The sequence below is a fragment of the Gobio gobio genome (genome assembly GCF_949357685.1).
Source record: "Gobio gobio genome assembly, chromosome: 15".
NCBI classification, from domain to species: Eukaryota; Metazoa; Chordata; class Actinopteri; order Cypriniformes; family Gobionidae; genus Gobio; species Gobio gobio.
In genome coordinates, this window is record NC_137108.1 from 48,995,512 (window position 1) to 49,019,222 (window position 23,711).

General features: G+C 37.5%; 1 protein-coding gene across 1 annotated transcript in view; it reads right to left on the reverse strand.

Moving 5' to 3' along the window:
- Window positions 1–19,213, reverse strand: part of iglon5 (IgLON family member 5) — a 305,750-nt gene extending 286,537 nt beyond the window's left edge. Inside the window, exon 1 of the mRNA XM_079837615.1 lies at window positions 18,688–19,213. Coding sequence (XP_079693741.1) covers window positions 18,688–18,745 — 58 coding nt within the window. The 5' untranslated portion in view covers window positions 18,746–19,213. The remainder of the gene's footprint in view (window positions 1–18,687) is intronic.
- Window positions 19,214–23,711: the final 4,498 nt, after the last annotated feature.

Consider the following 23,711-nt stretch of genomic DNA (forward strand, 5'->3'; position numbering starts at 1 on the left):
TATGCAGAGAATATTTGTGTGCGCGCGCGAGCCTCTCACCCCACTTATTTCTGCCGCTACATCCACTCATCCGCCACTTGAATGATCCTCTCTTCTGCTGTGTTAAATAAAACATGGGGCTTTTTTCATTATTACTAGAGTGAGGCCATTTCTTCTTGGACATATTCATGCACGGGTTGAGCTGGGGGTTGGAGAAGGGCAAGGGAGGAAGCAGAGATGATAATTAAACATGCTCGCAAAACATAACGCCGCCGCCGACCCGTTTCATTTACATGTCTCCTAGGTTCACTGTAATGAAGACTTTAGGCAATCATCATTACTTACTGCGGTTCATCTGACTCGTGTCGTTGAAAGGCTTACTTGGCGACTTAACCCTTCAATCCTCACCTCAAGCTCTGAACCGACGTGTGTGTGGTCACAGATCTGTCATATTTCATTTGTCATAGAGAACTCAATGTTCAAATGTTCTTATGTGCTATTTTAAAGGCTTCTAATTTAGCTTTTGGAGTCTCCTACAATAGATTTGCATGCATCCAACTCATTTTCTCATTATATACATTGCAGCATCAGCTCTTTTCTCACAGTGTCTGAAATGGCTTGATAAAGGATTCAGTCCTTTCCGAGAGCCTGCTCTGCTATGATTGGTCAGACGGCCGGCCCGGTCTGTGGTGATTGGTTGAAAACCAAACGCCCATTACCATATATGGATTTCAGCAGCTCCTCAGCACTTGATACACAGTGATACGAACAGTAGCGATGGCGTCGGTTTTACCGTTTCAATCTGATACCGAACCAAGCTCATCGTCTCAGCTACAACTACAGTGTTTGAGGGCGGGGCAATTTAGACGTTGTTACGCAAATTATTTAGAAAACTACTTAGGTTTGAGTAGAAAGTGAGACTGGAATTACTGATGACTCGTTTCAGGCAGTTTAGAATCGCTTCTTTCTTTTGAGAAGCAATAACTATTTATCTTCACTTTGAAACCTTTTACATTCAAGTCAAGTCAAATTTTATTTATATAGCACATTTAAAAGCAACGTGCTGTACAATAAGAAAGTGCACATAAAAGAAAGCATAAAAAGAAACAAGGCAGATACACAATATAAAAACTTTTGACACGATACAATCTAAAATAATAAATCATATAAAATCTACCAACATCGATCTAATCAAAAACCAGAGATGAAAGATGACATTTAAAAGGTTAGTTCACCCAAAAATGAAAATTCTGTCATTAATTACTTATCCTCATGTCTTTCGACACCCGTCAGACCTCCGTTCATCTTCGGAACACAAATGAAGATATTTTAGTTGAAATCTGATGGCTCTGAAAGGCCTCCATTGGCTCAATGGCACGTTACACTGTCAAGACCCTTAAAAGGTACTAAAGACGTCGTTACAAAGTCCATCTCACTACAGTGGTTCTAAAAAACTTTATGAATCAGCAACAATAGTTTTTGTGCGCAAAAAAACCCTAAATAACGACTTACATAGTGATGACAATTTTAAAACAAGGCATCATGAAGCTTCGAAGCGTTATGAATCAGTGAGTCGATTCAGCGGTTTGAATCCGCCAAACTGCTGAAATTTGGCGGTTTTACACGCGATCCGAATCATCATTCGGCTCACTGATTCATAACGCTTCGAAGCTTCATGAGGCCGTGTTTTGAAATCGTCATCACTATATAAGTCGTTATTTAGGGTTATTTTGCGCACAAAAACTATTGTCGCCGATTCATAAAGTTATTTTAGAACCACTGTAGTGAGATGGACTTTGTAACGACGTCTTTAGTAACTTTTAAGGGTCTTGAGAGTGAACTGTGCTATTGTGTCAATGGAGGCCTTTCAGAGCCATCAGATTTACACTAAAATATCTTAATTTCTGTTCTGAAGATGAACGGAGGTCTGACGGGTGCTGAATGACATGAGGGTAAGTAATTAATGACAGAATTTTCATTTTTGGGTGAACGAACCCTTTAAGAGCCGATTTAAAACTGAGGCTCTGAATACCTGATGCATATGGGACACTTTTCTGGAAACACTTCAGGAGTTTTGAAGTCGTCATCAGATTGGTTGAATTCTACAGGATGTCCGCGAGATGTGTGTGTTGCGTTCTTTAACGGTCCGACTGGAAACCAATGTCGTGACGCCAAACTCCCTCGTGGAAGAAGAACGGTGTTGTGTTTACAACTGTGACAATGAGCGCTTACCAGGATCAACTAAACGCTGGATTTTCAAAAGTATGTGAAGTTTGCAGCTCCATTGTTGCAGTAAACTTGCACATCGTTCTTGCATGAATCATTTATAGATGCACGTCGGTCTGCTATTGATGTCTGAAAAAACAATAGGTTAAAAATCTTGTTTTTCCTTTAAGTTTATTTTTCTGACTCCATTGGCAGATATTTTTCTCGTTTTAAGCATAAACACACTCAGTTTTGATAAGATATTAAGACAAATACTCAAGTAAATGCATCTTGATTTAAGAATGTTTAGATATTTGTATTGGAAAAAATACTATATATATTTATTTATATTTGCATTGAGGCAGAATCAGCTCTTTAAAATGCTAAGAGTGTGCTCGTCTACGACACGCATCTGAATATACGCCTCTCTTCTCCATCATTTGATGAATTACAGCTGTCATGATCACTAGAAAATGTACACAAACATCTCTTTTTAATGAAATTCAATTGCACTAGGCCCATAGTGCTCCACATAGTGTTTTGCGGATTTATAACAAGCCTTGTGTGCGATTTAAATACTCGAGGTGTGAAGCTATTGCTGGAATGCGGATGTAGGTTTTGCCTGAATTTAAATCAGCCAATTGTGTTTCTTTAGAGAAAAAAAATACAGTTTTGCTTATCAGTTTATTGTTTAACATCAAATGAGTAAAGTACATTTTGCAAATAAAGTCATTCTGTGAGCCGCATTTGCATAGAAAGGAGGCATGTTCATGCTGAAATGAATAATGACTTCATTTAAATACTCACAACGCACCACTATCCCTGAAAAAGAGCATAGCACTGAATTAACATACTCAATTCACTGCAAATGTGTTTCTTTAGGGAAATTATTTAAAGGATATTTGCATGCATTTTCTAGTGATCATGTAAACAAGTTAAATAACAGCGCAACATTAAATGTTGAACATTTACATTTATGAATTTCGCAGAATATAATTGATTTTTGTAAACAAGGTCTACAAATCTATAAACAATGTATATGTCTACAAGAAAATGTACACTTTAAAAAAAAAAGTTGCTGCCTTAAACATCCAAGTTGATTGTACTTAAAAATCTAAGTAATTTCAATTTAAATTACATCAAACTGACGTTAAAAATGAGTTGAATCTTGTGTAACTTATAAAAAAAGTTGAAAATTGCTTAACTTGCTTTGATGAGTTAAAGCAATGTAAAAACATATGTTGCCATAACTTAGGCCTATTGTTCATTTAATTGTTTACAGTGTACATTAAAATACATGCTTAAAAATAAAATGACCGCCTGCGTCTAAAAAGTAATCTGCCTGGAATTGACTGCACTAATTAATGAATCCAATAGGTGGCGCTCACAGTTGCTTTTAAGAACTACTCAAATGAAAAAGACAATAAAAATGGATATGCATGATCTCAAACTTTAACGCAGTACATAAATAGTGCTATTTTTGTGAATAAAACAGCTTAATTTGCATAAAAAGGAGGTGTGTTTTTGTGCTGAAAAGAAAAATGACTCTGCGCAGAGCTATTCCAGCACATTTAGCATCTGGCTGAGCTGGACTGCGGGCGGTTTGTGAATAAAATGCAGGTTTTTGCACCGAAATAACATGCTAAATGGTTTAGTATCTGTGGGGAAAATGTTTACAAATCCTCTACGGCTTGATTGCCTTAGCGACACATTTTAAAAAGTCCAGATCTCCAAAAAAAGTGCCATCTGCCAGTGCTGTTTCCAACAGGTGTAATAAGCAACCTCAGGCTTGAAGCCCAACCCGATTGAATCAGCCCACCCCACCAATGCGATTACGTCAACGGCTCCTTCCCACTAGACACACAGGCCAGGGCTGATGGACTTCAAGCCGGCAACAACAAAGACAAACAGATCCAGCAAAAACAGAGAGCCACTGAATATGTGCAGGGCCAAGCCTGGAGAGCTCCACAGCGAAAAAGACAGGAGCCAGTTTTGAAAGACGCAGCATCTGTTTCGACTGGCAGAGGATTGATTTCATTGCGCTTTCTCTGCCAGCCAGCCATCTCGGTCCTGCAAAAGGGGGAGACAAACCAACACAAACCATTCACATTGACCCACTTGCCCCACAGTGTGCTGCATTAACGTTCAAAATTGGTTATGATGCACCGAACAAGCGGTTCACCTGCTCCCAGCTGCCTGTCAATACATGATCTCCAGTTTTCTGCTGAGGTCTGATTTCAACAGGTGATTTTGGAAAGTTGCATGCTTGAATAACTTCAAGAACAATATATATATATATCGTCGCTGTCCGATGAAAAACACGTATGTCCATTTTGCAGATTTTGAGATTTTTCGACGGTTTGAATGTCCAGGTTCATTTCCGTATACAGTATGCTTCACACATCTAAATGGCCAATGAAAAGCTGTGAAATCATGTCATCTGATTTTCACGTATATCCATTTGGTGTCAAAGCTGTCAACCGCCGGTCTCGCGGGTCTCGTGAAGTTGTTTCATCGAAGCTCAGCACTGGATAGCCGAAAGTACGACATTGAAGCTCTTCACAGTTTAGTTCTAATCTAGTTCTTCACAGATTAGTTTGCTTGCTAGTATGTAAATAAACTCGGTCTCATTGATAAGATTCAGCCTTTTTTTTCTTAGTCAAACTGATCAAATGATAGCCTGTAATGCTACTGTCATGATTGTCACTAGAACATGCCTCACTCATTCTGCTATCACCGCTTGCCAGAGGCTGAGAATGTCCAGCACGTATTCCTCTGTCAAACGCGACTTGGCCATTCTAATTAATGATCGGAAGAACGCGTATCGACCACCGTTACTGTAAAATATGCATGTATGTCCATTTAAACTCAATTTTGGTCAAATGTGGATTATATCATTACACTGGCAAGAATATGGTTACATGTAAAGATGCCGTACCAAGTATGACAACGCTACATTCAACTGCTTTTGAAATACGGTGTTTTTTTCACTTCCTGAAAAGTAAGCGTTTTGGACATACGTGAGTTTCATCGGGCAGCGACGATATATATATACACCTAAAGGATTATTAGGAACACCTGTTCAATTTCTCATTAATGCACTTATCTAATCAACCAATCACATGGCAGTTGCTTCAATGCATTTAGGGGTGTGGTCCTGCTCAAGACAATCTCCTGAACTCCAAACTGAATGTCAGAATGGGAAAGAAAGGTGATTTAAGCAATTTTGAGCGTGGCATGGTTGTTGGTGCCAGACGGGCCGGTCTGAGTATTTCACAATCTGCTCAGTTACTGGGATTTTCACGCACAACCATTTCTAGGGTTTACAAAGAATGGCGGGTCAGAGGAGAATGGGCCGACTGATTCAAGCTGATAGAAGAGCAACTTTGACTGAAATAACCACTCGTTACAACCGAGGTATGCAGCAAAGCATTTGTGAAGCCACAACACACACAACCTTGAGGCGGATGGGCTACAACCGGGTACCACTCATCTCCACTACAAATAGGAAAAAGAGGCTACAATTTGCACAAGCTCACCAAAATTGGACGGTTGAAGACTGGAAAAATGTTGCCTGGTCTGATGAGTCTCGATTTCTGTTGAGACATTCAGATGGTAGAGTCAGAATTTGGCGTAAACAGAATGAGAACATGGATCCATCATGCCTTGTTACCACTGTGCAGGCTGGTGGTGGTGGTGTAATGGTGTGGGGGATGTTTTCTTGGCACACTTTAGGCCCCTTAGTGCCAATTGGGCATCGTTTAAATGCCACGGCCTACCTGAGCATTGTTTCTGACCATGTCCATCCCTTTATGACCACCATGTCCCCATCCTCTGATGGCTACTTCCAGCAGGATAATGCACCGTCACAAAGCTCCAATCATTTCAAATTGGTTTCTTGAACATGACAATGAGTTCACTGGACTAAAATGGCCCCCACAGTCACCAGATCTCAACCCAATAGAGCATCTTTGGGATGTGATGGAACGGGAGCTTCGTGCCCTGGATGTGCATCCCACAAATCTCCATCAACTGTAAGATGCTCTCCTATCAATATGGGCCGACATTTATAAAGAATGCTTTCAGCTCCTTGTTGAATCAATGCCACGTAGAATTAAGGCAGTTCTGAAGGTGAAAGGGGGTCAAACACAGTATTAGTATGTGTTCCTAATAATCCTTTAGGTGAGTGTATATACACAGCAAATTTCAGGAGTTGAAAAATCATGAGTTAGACAAAAAAGTGTGAATGAGTTAAATTTGTTGGATACAAACACAGCCATTGGATACTCCCTGGCTGTGTTGTATTTTGGCGTTCATTCATTGGTGTTCAGGAGCGTGTTTTAACACTACATCTGGAGTTACATTTTGAGAAGTGCGTCACGACACGACCCTGGTTCTGCAGCACAAATAATGGACTTTCGGCTTCGTCGTGACTGAGGTACAGAGCCGGCTCTCCCTATAAGCGAACTAAGCGGCTGCTTAGGGCCCCGCCGCCACTAGGGGGCCCCCTAACTACAGATTGCACTCGCCAGCGTCGCCGCAGTTTATCACGCAAGACGCTCAATTCGCGTCATTCGCACCGGGCGAAAAGCGCCTTCCGCGCCGCGGGACCTCTAGACGCGCGTCAACGCGCCTTTCCATTGACTTACCATTGAAATCAAATCACTCGCGCCAGACACTCTATTTGCGTTTGGTGTGAACGCAGCATAACGTTAGCTGTCCGTCGATTATGCTGAATCAACATTGCTTGCACTATGGTCCAGCCATCGGCCCCAGCTCTGGGCTACAGAACGCGTAGAGACAGACCCACCTCCTATGAATGTATTTTCTTTTTAACAGTTAACGTTACATGACCTACACTAGTTCTGGGAAAGAAAAAACCGAAAAATCTTTGTCTCAATAGATGCTTATTACAATAAAAAAATAGTTTAAGAACATTCGAGAGAAAGAAAGTAATAGGAAGAGAAAGAGCAATCATTTGACAGTCAAAATCAAAATGAAGTTTAAAATAAAGCGGTTAAATACAAGCTTTTTCTTATGGTCTTAATTGAATAGGCAATTAAAGATTATTAATAAATATTAATCTATATACTATTATGAAATATTTTATATAGGCTATTGTTAAGCTAAATCGCCCAGACCATTTAAACCTAAAGAAAACACAGTGTCCTCTCTGAAACATTATTGAATGATGATCGATACAAGACACCTAAAAGCAAAATGAATTTGTGGTAAATTTTAGTAAAGAACACTGTAAAAAAAATCAGGTCCCCAATTGAAAATTTTCTAGTGAGCGATCACATCTAAATTTTTCAGTTGGCCAAATTGAATTAATGTGAATTGATGCATTTTAATTCAATTAAATTTCAAGAAATTAAATTTGGCCAACTGAAAATTTTAGATGTGATCGCTCACTAGAAAATTTTCAATTGGGCACCCGATTTTTTTTTTTACAGTGAATGTATTACTGTATGTAATCATAAAAGGTAAAAAATATCTCACTCCATGCTGTGAAGGTTTAAAATATGAACAGTATGTAAGAGTTAATCAACCAATAATTAAATAATATAATTTAACATTGGATTTCTTTTAATTTACCCTTAACATAATTGTAAAAAACTAAATGTCACTTTCTCAGGAGGAGACATTCTTAAATATTTTGGTGGTCGTGGAGAAACATTTCAGGAGGCTGACACCAGAGATGACACAAGTAAATATTTCCCACTGCCTTTCTTTTGAATAGTTTTGTGCGCAACTTCAACATAGCTCATTTTCCTCTTGCCAATAAAAAATTTAGTTTTATAATCATAATTCACTATGTTGTCTAATTGTACTTTAATATTAATTTAAAATGAATGTGTTTTATCTACTCTGCATACTGTATTTATTATTAATTATATTGTAACCTCAACAGCTGGAGGAGGTGACTCTACTGCTGCTTCAGTAGAGCATAGCGAGCCGCATACCACTATGGCTAATGTTGTAAGTTAGCTATATATTGTTAATGCTAAATTATTAATATTTATTTGTTTACAACAAATTGACCTTAAATTTGCAAATCTAAAATCTTTACTTTTACTGTTTCAGTGAGTGTACTTTAATAAGCAGTAAAATAATTGTAGGCAATCATGTTAAAAGATATACAGATGAAATGTGTAAGTGTTAGATTGTATACAGTTGCTGGTTTGCGGTGCAATACTCCATTATTCACTGCAAGGCAGGGCCCCAAAATTATCCTGCTTAGGGCCCCCAGATTTACAGAGCCGGCCCTGCTGAGGTAGGTAAAAGTGTATATATACAACAACAAAAAAACTATTTCAACATGTTCTATATTTTCTGACAAACACGTTTTGTCATAGCTGTTACGTTATATACTGTGTACTAACGTCAACGACCATGGCAACGTATGAACGTAGCCGATAACTTGTTTCAAAATTTGAATTGCCTATTTGCGCTGACTTTTTGTCGATGTAAACCAGCTAACCGTCTTTCCATTTGCTTTGCAGAGAAACCGGATAGAATGGCTTCAGCCAAGTGCAAGCAAAACTCACGTAGGCAGGCTATCTGACGTTTCACATGGGGTTTATTATCAGCGCCACTCCCGTGCACACATGGGGTAACGTTAGTTTGCAACACTTTATGGCGTTACTGAACGGAAAAATAAACGATAAAGAGCAACAGAAATATATAAAGCATACATGCAGCTCACAGCTCATGCTCCATCTAAGGACTGCACTCAGCGAGTGAGTAAAATAAGTGCCTTCCCCCTTAAAGGAGCAGCACCGAATTGTACTTGTTACACATTCACCGTGTTTCTGAAAATTAGTGTTTTGCCGTCAAATTGAAGTGGCGACTCAGCTCAAGAAACCTTTTCAGCTTCCACACTAACTTTAATGCCGACGAGGTAACGTAATTCACTCTGTTAGCTGCCTATATGTTTTGCTGTTAGATTTTACAGTATGACAGCAATTGTTTTCAAAGTGTGTCCATGCAATGAATTTCTGAACCAAATGTATGAATTTGCTCAAATAAAGGCAGTAAATCAAGAGTATGGTGTTCAGTGTAGTCATTTCCACATAAAACATATTGTGTTAAATAAATGTAAACTCTAAGAAGTGTTAAATAAAATGTGTTTCAAGTGTTAATTTTTAACACTGGTAAGGAGTTTATATTATAATTAACTACATTTCAGAGTTACAGTTACTCTCCGTAGGATTAGTATTTTAACTCCAGAAAGAGTTAAATTTTAACTCTGAAAAAGTGTTAAAAATTCAACTCCAAGAGCAGAGTTATTTTAACTCTGCGCTGGAGTTTATTTGATGGTCACGCATGTACACTCAGATTGAGTTGATTTTAACTAACAGGGAGTTTATTCCAAAAACCAGAATTTGTTGTGTATATATATATATATATTATATATATATATATATACTTATACTACAGGGTAGTTGAATGCTTGAATCTGATTGGTTGACGAACGTTTAAAGGTGTGCAATTAAAGTAGTTCCAGGCAGGTTTTGGCCCCATTCCATATCACTCCGCCAAATGATTTCAGTTATTTCAAAGGTCCTTACAGCAAAAGAACCAAAACCCACAACGACACTGACCAAGCAAATAAATATAGTAAACAACAGGATAAAAATGACAAATTATTTCCATGTTTTTTCCACAAAATTATGTTTTATTATGTACGGAAAGCACATACTCTTTCTCCCATTCAAACGCACACACACGTACAAATGCGATACTTCAAAATGTGTATAAAAACCAGGTTATGGAAACATAGCTTTGAGAAATGCTTCATACTCCAATAGGCCCGTCATAAGGCACTGGTTCAGTTAGTCCAAATGAACCGTACCAACAAAACAAACCCGAGCTTTGACGTCAAACTGACTCGAGTCTGCACCAAAAGTTCTCTCGTGAAAGCACCCTTAGATACCCTGCAGGGACTTATTGTGTTGCAGTGTGATTAGTATTCACTGTGAAAGCAAAATGTCGAAGCAAAATATGCCCTGCAAGACAAACAGAACAAATGCAATATCTCTCTCTCTCTCTCTCTCTGCATTAAAAGCAATTAGTCTTAAAAAGACAATTAAGAAAACACAGATTCATGACTGGTTTTGCAATAAGAACTCTCATCTTAGATATTTTGTCAGCTTTGTGTCTGGTCTAGGTCAGTCAAAGCATAATTTTAATTCGATTACATAAATGCTGTTAAGGAGCCTCTGTCGTTTCAAGGCATCTGTGTTGGGTCAAGGGGAAGCGCCAATGCATGTTGCACTAAAGTCTAGGTCACATGACCTGCTCCAGGGTACAAAACCAGGGCAGGGAACCAGAGATCTTCCAGCTACTGGTGTGCTGCCCGTAATCCCACTGCGGCATTGTCGAATACGTCCTGGTAATGTTGAGGAAAGAATGAGCTAATGGATCTAAACAGGTTTTGAGAACAGGAACCCCTCTGCCTTTGATGTAGAGACTAATGAGTCTTTTGCATTCTCGATTCATTTGTATAAAAGTATACTGTGGCGGTACACTGAGGGTATCAGACTATTGTACTTTTGGAAACGGTGATATCATAGTATTTACATCAAAATATCCCCCAAAAAAGATTATTTGTGGTGCGTTTTACTAGAAAATACTGAGTCTTTCTACTTCAAAATTCCACATTAAATTGCAATGCATTACGCTATTTCTTTGTAATTAATTGTGAAATTTACTAGCAATTTGTACGCTTTTTAATCTTTTATGAAGCCTTGAGTTGTTTTGCTTCCCAAAAAAGGAGGTTTCCGACTCACTGAATAAAAAAATTGAGTTAGATTACTTAGATTTTGCTAGTAAATTTCACCAATATGGCAAGTAACGCATTCAATTAAACATGACATTTTGAAGTACAAAGACTGAAATAGCATGTTCTTGTACAATCAAACTCAAACTATTGTACAATTTGATGACAAACTGTGATGTTGGCTTGACAAAGCCTTGTCTGAAAGTTTGAAATAACTTGAAATAATAAATAATTTAAAGATTTTACTCAACGTGAAGATTTTTAACATCTAGCATATTGCAAACATGTTTTCGCAAGTTGTTACCATGTTTTATTTTTAGCACATGGCTGGCATAATTGAACATGTTCCTAACATGATTTGGTATGTTGCTAACATGACATGTTGCTAGAATGTTTCTAGCCTGATTTAGCAAGTTGTTACCATGATTTAGCATGATTTAGCACATTTCTAGCACGAGTTAGCACAGGGCTGCCATTAATTGAACATGTTCCTAACATGATTTAGCACATTGCTAGCATGATTTAACACATTGCTAATATGTTTTAGCAAGTTGTTACCATGTTTAGCATGATTTAGCACACGTTTCTATCATGAATTAGCTCGTTTCTAGCATGAATTAGCACAGGGCTGGCATAATTGAACATGTTCCTAACACGATTTAGCACGTTAGGGTTAGGGTTATATATAGGACCAGATTTACAAAACAGGGCAAAAAAGTTCTGTGTGTGATCTACTGATGACATGCAAATTAAAGAACACAGACGCAGTCGGATCATTTCGATAACGATCAATGCAATCTAACAAGAGCAGCACACATTAGCGACTGGTTTAAGACATGCTTTTTTGGGCGGTAAATAATGGTGCGAACACCATTAAACTGACGAGCGCAAACCTTAGTAAATCACCTTATGTGATTCATTTAAATACTCTCCTCACATACATTTTGCGTATGGTACACTGAGGGCATCAGACTATGGTAATTTTGGAAACGGTGATATCATAGTATTTACTTAAAAAAAAATCCCCCAAAAAAGATTATTTGTAGTGCGTTTTACTAGAAAATACTATGAGTCTTTCTACTTCAAAATTCCACATTAAATTGCAATGCGTTACGCTATTTCTTTGTAATTAATTGTGAAATTTACTAGCAATTTGTACGCTTTTTAAACTTTTTTGAAGCCTTGAGTTGTTTTGCTTCCCAAAATTGGGCGTTTCCGACTCACTGAATAAAAAAATGTAGTTAGATTACTTAGATTTTGCTAGTAAATGTCACCAATATGGCAAGTAACGCATTCAATTAAACATGAAATTTTGAAGTACAAAGACTGAAATAGCATGTTCTACAATCAAACTCAAACTATAGTACAATTTGATGACAAACTGTGATGTTGGCCTGACAAAGCCTTGTCTGAAAGTTTGAAATAACGTTTTTTTTACTCAACATGAAGATTTTTAACATCTTTAACACTTTACTAACATGTTTTAGCAAGTTGTTACCATGTTTAGCATGATTTAGCATGTTGCTTACATGATTTAACACATTGCTAACATGTTTTAGCATTATTTAGCACGTTTCTAGCATGAATTAGCACATGGCGAAAAAATAGATAACAATAGCTTGAAAACCATGTCAGTGGGCAGATATGATTGATATAGTTTTTCCATTTTTGGCAGTGAAGAAAGTAAACACATGTTTAACTTATATTTATATGTTTTATGAATCCTTTTTGTAGACATGTTAATTTACTGAAGGTGAAAGCTAGGTAACTAAATGTATTAAATTAATTCACAATATGCACACATTCATTACTAATCTTAAGGCCTGTTCACACCGGGACGATTTTCGTGCGCGTTTATTGCCGACGTTTAACGCCTCGTGACTAAACAATGGGCGCCAATGTGAGTGTGCACACCAACGCACAAAACGGCAGGCGTAAAAGCGTAATTTTTTAAAACACGCCTTGTGTTAGTTTTTTTTATTTTGACGCTGTGCGTTAAAAACTGTCCGACCAATGAGATCAGCGCTTTTGTTCACGTGCCTGGAGCTGCTGAAGTGACAGTAAAACACGACTTGGTGGCGCTCAATCACAAAACGGTCTTGCCGAGCACACACTGATACGACGAAGAAGTAGTAAGTAGACAAAGAAGAAGATGAGCTGCTAATGCTGCTTGCCAGTTAGCAAAAAGTGTGAGAATGGTTTTGGCCATAGACATAATATATCTAAGGTTTTGTCAAGCACGTCTCTCTTCTTCTTCTGTGTGACAAGCGAGTGTCAGAAGCGTAAAGTGGTGCAGCACTACCTTGTGTAGCGTGAGCGCCATCTACTGAATTTGCATGTTCACTCGGCGCATCGCCAGTGAAAATTGCGTGGGTGTGAACACTCAAGACGCGCCGAAAAACGTCTCGAAAAACGCTGGCGGTAAGCGCGCGCGATATTCGTCCCGGTGTGTACAGGCCTTTATGCCAATACAGGCTGAAAAAAGTTTCCCTTTTTTATTTACTACACATGGAATTATTAATTTACAATATGCACACATTTATTACTAATATTACTTGGTTAATATTTCTTGTTTGTTAATTATATTATAAATGACATTACATAGGCCTATTTCAAATCAAAATGGTGAAATTAGACTTAAACTTAAAAATAAACTTATAAGTTTATTAATTTGCCTGAATATTTTTGTCATTTGTTTAACATTTCTGACTTTAAGAAGCAGCTGTCAAATATGAAATGTTTAGTTTAGCTACATATCTCGCACTTGACATCGAGTCGTGTTGCTAAAATTCAAGCTCAGCCTCAGCAGCTTCTGTGAACATAAAGCCCGCCTACTCTGATTTGATTGGTTTTCTCAAATATTTTGACATTGCCGAGCGGTGAAAGACCAATGAGGCTCAGATCAACACACACACCTCTGCTTCTGACGTGCGCTCTGCTCGACGCCGCAGCGGATTGAAGAACACGCGGATTAAAAGACGGGACGAAGCCAAAGCCTCCCGCCAGTTTCATATGTTTGAAAGGTTAAAGGGTTAGTTCACCCAAAAATGAAAATTCTGTCATTAATTACTCACCCTCATGTCGTTCGACACCCGTAAGACCTCCGTTCATCCTCGGAACACAAATGAAGATATTTTAGTTGAAAGCTGATGCTGAGAAAGGCTTCAGATAGGCCTCCATTGGCATTCAGTACATTTACACTCCCAAGACCCATAAAAGGCACTTAAAACGTCGTTACAAAGTCCATCTCACCACAGTGGCTCTAAAATAATTTTACGATGCGACGACAATAGTTTTTGTGCGCAAAAAAAAATCTAAATAACGACTTTATTCAACCTCTTCTTGTCTTCCGTGTGTGCCTCCACGACGCATGCGCGAGAATATGACGTAGCGCCGGGTTCGGGAATCCATGAAATGCACACTTTAGACCCATTTTGAGAACTACGCCGAGACCTAAAGCACGATCAATGTAGAATTCAACAGCTTAGATCCGCGCGTCTTCCTCTGCTTGTAAACAAATCGCTTCTGGGTCATGTGTCCGAACGCCGGATCTGCGTCATATTCTCGCGCATGCGTCGTGGAGGCACACACGGAAGACAAGAACAAGTTGGATAAAGTCGTTATTTAGATTTTTTTTTGCGCACAAAAACTATTGTCGTCGCATCGTAAAATTATTGTAGAGTCACTGTAGTGAGATGGACTTTGTAACGACGTTTTAAGTGCCTTTTATGGGAGTGTAAATGTACTGAATGCCAATGGAGGCCTATCTGAAGCCTTTCTCAGCATCAGCTTTCAACTAAAATATCTTAATTTGTGTTCCGAAGATGAACGGAGGTCTTACGGGTGTCCAACGACATGAGGGTGAGTAATTAATGACAGAATTTTCATTTTTGGGTGAACTAACCCTTTAATCACACATTTTTTTAGGGGGGCTGGACAGAAGTTTAGAAAAAAAGGGTTAATCAGATTCAAATATAGATGACAGATAAAGATAAAGAAAAAAGAAATGTGAATCCATTATAGAAAGGCCAGCAACTGTGAGCGAGTGTAAATTATGTGGTCAGTACATATCAAATTATCAGACGGCCGAATCAATTTCCCTTGTGCAGAACTGCTGAATTGTGAGAAAAAAACCATAATGAGTTTCAGACAGATTTTCCCCAGAGCAAACATCATCAGCACTGTTGAGTCTGAGGGAGAACAAACTCTCAGGGCGTCTAGTTTACCACTCCCACCATCCAAAACACATGCTGACACGAAAATTAAAACATGCTCTTCTCTCACACAGTGCCGCATGTCCTTCAGCTTGTATGATCTGCAATGTTAAACGAATAGAGACAATTCTGTCATTCACGTCCACTATCAAAGGAACACAAAATGAGAAATTGGTGTGCAAAAAAAGAGCAGCATAAAGACATAAAGACTGTTCCTTCAACCTCACATTGATCTGTGCATCAGCCCTCTAATAATGAATATTGATTTTGATTAACACACGATTTATGCAAACTTTAATTGGTGGCATGCATGCATTAGTTGAAGAGCACGCAAGGAGTGCAGGAGAAAAAAAACTCCTCCCACAGGGCAAGAATGATTAAATTTCTGTTCATCACGGTAAAGGGCTCAAAAAGTGGAATCAAACATCATTTCAAGGCAAGTATTCATCCATTCACAGCACACCAAAAGCTATTATTCCATCCCTGATGCCCCATGCGTTCCCTGACAGATCAATAATACAACAATAGTACTCCAAATCCATACGAATCCCCCAGCTGAGTCGGGTTTCTTCATCTTTCTCATATTAACCATTTCAACAAGTGCGACTGTCCCAGAACAATCACAAAGATGATCGCTAGGAGTAGGTCTTAGCGCAAATCACATGCTCTTTTGTCAACAGTTGGTGTCTAAACTGCAGCAACACGTTTGTTTCTGCTGTGGGGTTATCACTGGTTTCACATATCACTAATGTGCTGAAAATATATTGAAGAAATTTGCATCAACCATTTCAGAGAGAATATTAAATTCAACAAGTAATTGCGTGTAGATCATTGAACATCAGTGAATATCGGTTCATCTCTAAAGAACAGCCACAAACCACACCATTACATCACTGTCTGTTCAACATTCAATTATAAAACTATAAACATAGGTTACAATTAAAAATCATATTAATATAATATATACTGATATGATAACAATGAATATGGCAATATTAATATATCAACATCAGCAGAAATCACAACAGCAATAATAAAATATTTATGATGAGTCACTAATTAATATTTAATTATTATTAGTTGTGTGTCAGACACGTCATATTATCGGTTTATGAATATGAGCCACAAACAACACCATTACATCACTAAATATAGACTACAATTAAAATTCATATTAATATAATATATCTTAATATAATAATTAATATGGCAATAATAATATATCAACATCAGTAGAAATCCCAACAGAAATAATAAAATATTCAGTCACTAATTCATATTTATTTATTATGATATGCATATCAGGCACTTCAAAGTAAAAATAACTATTATCGGTTTATGAATATCAGCCACAAACAAAACCATTACATCACTGTCTATTCAACATTCAAATGATAAAGATATAAATATAGACTACAATTAAAATTCATATTAATATAATATAGGTTAATATAATAATTAATATGGCAATAATAATATATCAACATCAGTAGAAATCACAACAGAAATGATCAAATATTCAGTCACTAATTAATATTTTGTTATTATTATTAGCATATCAGGCACTTCAAAGTAAAAATAACTATTGTTGGTTTATGAATATCGGTTCTACCGATAAATGCCACAAACAACACCATTACATCACTGTCCATTCAACATTAAAATGATAAAGCTATAAATATAGGCAACAATTAAAATTCATATTCATTTAATATACAGTATACTGATAAGATAACAATGAATATGGCAATATTAATATATCAATATCAACAGAAACCAAAACAGCAATAATAAAATAGGCTATTTATGACGAGTCACTAATTAATATTTAATTATTATTATTTGTGTGTCAGACACTTCAAAGTAAAAAGAACTATTATCGGTTTATGAATATCAGCCACAAACAACACCATTACATCACTGTCTATTCAACATTAAAATGATAAAACTATAAATATAGGCTACAATTAAAAATTCATATTAATATAATATATGCTGACAATGATAATGAATATGGGAATATTAATATATCAACGTCAGTGGAAATCACAACAGCAATAATAAAATATTCAAGATGAGTCACTAACTAATATTTAGTTAATATTATTTGCACATCTGACACTTCAAAATAGAAAAAAAAAACATAAAATTTTTTTATTAATATAAAAAACTGTTATCGGTTTATGAATATCGGTTCTACCGATAAATGCCACCTGATGAGTCTCTAAAGAACAGCCACAAACAAAACCATTACATCACTGTCTATTCAACATTAAATTATAAAACTATAAATATAGACTACAATCAAAAATCCATATTAATATAATATATGCTGATATGATAATGCATATGGCACTATTAATATACCAACCTAAGTGGAAATCACAACAGCAATAACAAAATATTCAAGATGAGTCACTAACTAATATTTAGTTATTATTATTTGCACATCAAACACTTCAAAGTAGAAAAAAAAAACGATTATCGGTTTATGAATATCGGTTCTACCGATAAATGCCACCTGATGAGTCTTTAAAAAACAGCCACAATCAACACCATTACTAAATTACAAAACTAAATATACAGTTAAAATGACATTAGTACAATATATGCTAATATTATGAAATATATAATATTATATATCATTATATAAACATATAATTAAATAATTAAAATTGCAATTTTAATATAACAACAACATCAAGAACCACAACAGCAAAAATAAAATATTAATGATGAGTCACTAGTCTTAAGGTTGTTGTTATTATTATTATTATACTGGATATCAGTCACTTAAAAATAAAAATAACCATTATCGGTTTCTGAATATCGGGTGTATTGATTAATGCCACCTGCTGGGTTTATAAAGCATGGCACCCAACAAAATTATCACACCACTGTGCAAATCTGTGCACATATAATATTCTAATTAAATAAATAAATATAGTATAATAAATACCAATGGATTTTTTGTATTAATGCATATACATTAATTAATATGCACATAAATAAAACATTACATACAAAATATTAAGCATCTAAAAACGATTCATTAATATGAACAGTATATTGAGTAATTGATAATGCATGTGTTAAACAGCTTTTTGGGTTATTATCGGAAAATACAAATAAAAGCATCGATCTTGGCCATAAAAAGCAAAACAAATATGTGTCACAATATCTGTAAAGGCATCCGCTGACTTGATAGAAACGAGGAAAGCTGTTGGTGTTTTTTTTTCACAGCAAAGTGTTAATATGCAGAACTCGTGTGTTGTGGAGCGCACTTGTCTCTATGATTTGATCACACACACACACACACACACACACACACACACACACACACACACACACACACACACACACACACACACACACATGATTCATTGGCAGGTAGACCCCCGGAGCCGCATTAGTATTCCACTCCAGGTCCCAGCAAAGAATGGAGCAAGGAACGAGTGAGGAACATGTTCTCTACAGAAGAATGCTTGAAGAATTGCAACTTACCTTTCCACAGCAACGCCAAGAGCACAGCGAGCGCGTGTCGCAACATTGCGCAGCTCATGTTCTGAGTTGATTGTTTGTTATTTCTCAGTGTCAGTTCTTGCAGCAACAGTCCGTTTTTATCTTCTATGAACGGGGACACGCATAAACCGCAGTTGTCCGTCCGTGTGTCCTATTTCACGAAACGTCCGCAGTCCACAAATCTTCCAAGTGTGTCAGGAGTGCCACAAGACGGGTCGATTTTCCCAAGTGACCCTTTGCAAGGAGACCAAACACAATCTGTTGGCGTTTGGAGTGCCAGAGGACGTATAAATAAATCCTTGCGCAAAAAAAGAGAGAAAATTATCACATATGCACCTCCTCGGGCTTTTATATTCAAAGCAAGAGCATCCACAGAAAAAGAGAAACCCGACAGTTCGGATGGTTTAGTGGGATGTTGTGCTGTTCAGTGAATCAGAATCACTGTGCATCGCTTCAGAGCGGAGCACGAAAGAAGCGGCTGATTGACAGCTCAAGGAGAATCTCCTCCGCCAATCGGCGAGCGTTGAGGAAGGGGGCCGAGCGGCAAGGAGGAGACTTGGCCAATCGTGAGCGCAGAGGGGCGGAGCCTACTAGAGCGCTATGATAATATAAGGTGATTTATAGCACGCTCAGTGCACTGCAGTGCTGGAGGAAAGGTGTTTGCGTGGACATGCACATTAGTGCCTTATGTTCTCTGCTGGGAGAGGTGATTTGCGTGGGGAAACTTAGCAAAGAATTGTTTAGAAATAACACACTTGATGTTTTGGGTCATTCCTACTGTGCGGTACATGTTTGTGCACTCATCTGTCTTAATAAATACAACATTTGACCATTTTTGAAGATGCAAACCATGTTAGTTACAAATACATTTCACTACTTTGGTTGGACTGGATATACATGTACACATTATTTACACATATCAATCTGTGTGTGTGTGTGTGTGTGTGTGTGTGTGTGTGTGTGTGTGTGTGTGTGTGTGTGTGTGTGTGTGTGTGTGTGTGTGTGTGTGTACGCCTACTCCAGGGACCCTGAAAAAATGCTTTTTTAAAATGATTTTTAGCATTTTTTCATGTTTAGAGCATAAGAAACATCACTTTTGAAAAATGTCATTTTTTTTTATAAAATGAAAAAAAATATTTTTTTTTATAAAATGACATGAAATTGCATTTATAGGCAAAATCAATGGGATTTATTTAATTCTCCAATCAATTTTTAGGTTTCAGGATTTTTTTTTAAAACAAACTTTGTTTAAAGATGATTCTCAACTATGTTTTGAAAGATAACGGAATGCATTGATATAAGAAAATAGAAGTGTAATAATGGGAGTAATAATTGGCAACATTTTCATAATAATATCTAGTATTTCATAGGAATATTGATATGTCATTTATTTCCCTATTCACTCCAGAATGCCTGATAAACATGATTTAACTCCTGGCGTCTCTACAGTGGACATTTATGAAATCAATGCCCGGTTCTATAGACAAAAGTCTATATATATACTGTATATATATATATTAGCCAACAAACCAATTGATGCAACAAAACAGCACAGAATTATTCAAACCCATTTTCTAATGTTGTTGTTGTTGTGGTGGTGTTTTCCCTCCAAAATGATGTCACTTCCTGTAGGTTGATGGCATGAAGGAACTGGCTTTTGTTAATTAAATGTATTTTTACAAAAGACTAACAGGACGGAAAGTGATATTGACTTCACAGACCTAAACGTATAAATACATTTTTCTAAGAAATATTCTTTGAAGCATTACAACCTGGGATATATATATATATGTTTTCCCCTCACGTGTATATATAAGAAAGAAATATTGTCCTGGAATTTCTTAATATTTCTTAGAAAAATCGATTTATACGTTTAGGCCTGCGAAATCAATATCACTTTCCGTCCTGTTAGTCTTTTGTTAAAAATACATCTAATTGACAAAAGCCAGTTCCTTCATGACCTCATCCTCCAGGAAGTGACATCATTTTGGAGGGAAAACACCACCACCACCACAACAACATTAGAAAGTGGATTTAAATAATTCTGTGCTGTTTTGTTGCATCAGATGGTTTGTTGTTTAATTGTCAAAGACTGATTTATATATGTATTTATGCATATTCATATTTAAGCACAGCCGTATTGACCCACCTGAGGTGCTGCTGAACTGGTGTTATGTTCTATATAATATTAGACGGACATGACGAGCACTTGGGTTGTGGTTTTGACACCGTCTCGCGCCGTTGATGGTAATTTTGGCGGGAATATTCACACGTACGCTCACAAGGTCAGCGACTCTGGAGGATTGTGCTCTAACAGGGTGTTGACTGTCATCTGTAGATTGATGGCTGCCCTGACTGAAGCGAAGGGACGTCGCAACAGCATTTGAATATCAATATGATGAACTCTGGATGATACTGTGCTGGAAACTGCGCCTTCAAAGGGGTAGTTCAGTGGAAAATGAAAAAAGTCATTATTTACTCACCTTTTATTATTATTTTTAAGAATAATGATCGAGTATTGCGGGGGAAACGACCTTGCATATGCAAGTATACTCAACCCTTTTCAAGAGATATGCTTGTGTGGGCCTATTAATAATACAATTTGACCTCTAATTTAACTGTTTATGAGTGTAAAGTGCTTTGAGCCTTCCTGTGCGTGAAAAATGTTCTGCCAGCATACGCTCATTTGGCATCTGTCAGTGAAATCAATTGTGAAACGGTGCAGAGTCCTTATGAATCTCGCCACGGCTCTGAATAATTTTCGTCCTGAATTTTTGCATTTATCACACATTAATGGTTCATTGTTTCATTTAATATGCATGCTAGTGTTAAATGACAGCGTTTCATAGTTCGCATTCATTTCTAATGATGGCCATTGATTAGGATCTTCTGTTTTGCTGCGCTTTCAAACGAGTTTGTTTTTGATGGTCAGAGAGAGAAAGATTTCAGATGCGGTATAATTTCCATTGCGAGATTGCTATCTGAACCCCAGTGTCCCTCATCCATTCAAAGTTCTTTGTGACAGCCCGAGACCTTTTCAAATGCAATCACGTTTTTCGATAAGTGTCAAGATTTTTCGGAGGCCCTACTTTTATAGTCTCTGTGACCTGCTTTGGTTTATCATTGTCATTTTTATGTTCAAATTCTCTCACGCCCACACAACTCCTCCAACAGTACGGCACACTTGTGATATTGCTCCGGCTCACACTTCTAATGTATCTGGAGAAGGCTGTCCGTTAGCAGTCCTTTCAACTCGGCTGGTGCATTCAGACTCCAGACTGGAGAATATAAGGCTTTTTGTTGTGGTGGTGGTGGTGGTTTTTGCAATTTAGATGTTGCTTACACAACGACTACAAGGGCCCTATCATACACCCGGCGCCAGAGATGACACAAGTGTTTTTTGCTAGTTTTAGCCTGACGCAGTTCTCATTTAAACGTCCAGCGTCACGTTGTTTAAATATCAAATGCACTGGCGCATCTGTTCACCCATGGGCATCTGGTCTGAACACCAGGTGTGTTCAGGAGCATTGTTGGCGTGTTGATATTTTGAAAAACTGAAAACGACTGCGCCATTGACCAACACAAACCTGCTCTAAAGTCAATAGTGCAGTATTTTTTGTGTTATTTAAAGGGTGTTTTAGTAATATGCGCCTATAGGCAGGTGCACAACGTGCTGCACTCTGCTTATTACACACACACACAGGGACGCAGCAGCACACACACATTTTTAAACATTAAAAATAAAAGGATTCCTCTCTGGAGAAGCGTTCAGTCTTTCCTCTCACATGTAAATAGTGATTAAACCATGGCGCGAGTGCAACTGGCTTTTAAAGGGAATGGGAGATGAAAGTCTGATTGGTTTATTGCACGTTACGCCCAAAACACACCCATTACTCATTAAGAGTCTAGGGACAACCCTTTTAGATCATGTGCTGGGACCGCCGACAATTTTTCCCATCATTAAACTAGCAAAAGTGGATTCGGACACGCCCTAAGTGCACTTGAGTCGTGCGCTTCAGACCATGCACTCAGATCATCAAAATAGGGCCCTAAAACAGTGTTTTTACCCAGTCAAGTCAAGTCAAGTCAACTTTATTTATATATCGCTTTTAACAATGCAGATTTTTTCAAAGCAGCTTTACAGTGTTAAACAGGAAAATAATGCCGTATAGCCGTTCTGGAGAAAACGCTGATGTCATCAGTTCATTTCAATTATCATACAGTGACAGTGTGGGCTTTAGATCAGTAATTTAGTTTATATGGTTAATTTAGTTTAATAATTAGATTTATTTGGATATATAGTTGAAAAATGTAGAAAAATGTAGTGTCCCCAACTGAGCAAGCCAAGCCAGAGGCAACAGTGGCAAGGAAACCAAAACCCCATCAGGCGACCTAATGGAGAAAAATAAACCTTGGGAGAAACCAGGCTCAGTCGGGGTGCCAGTTCTCCTCTGGCCAATTAACAAGCAGTGTATGATTATTATTCTGGCAACTTTACAGGTCAGAGGTCATAATAGTTCGGAATATTCAAAGAATCGGAGGCAACACGCCGGAGACGGGTTTATTGAGGATGATGTGTTGATTAAATAATTATTAAAGTGCAATATTCGAAGGATCGGAGTCATCACGCCGGAGACGGGTTTATTGAGGATGCCGTGTCGACGAGGCGGTAATGTAATGTCATTGAGTTAATATTCAGACCAAACAGAATAAAAACGAGCAGTCATTAAGTGGTCAAGCACAAAGAAGGCACGATAAGTCATGTCAGCATGGTTGGAGCATCAGACCAACTGCAACGATGAGCAATTAAAGACATTAAGATGATTGTAGGCGAAATGGCTGAAAAAACAAATACAGTCACTATTAATATGATTATCACTTTCGAACAGTCGGTGGCGCTGTGACCAAATTGATGTGGTGTGGTCAGAGTGAGATGACAATAACACATGCTAAGTTTGGTGTTGTTTTGGCATCATGCCATCAAATTTGTTTATGCGGTATAGGAA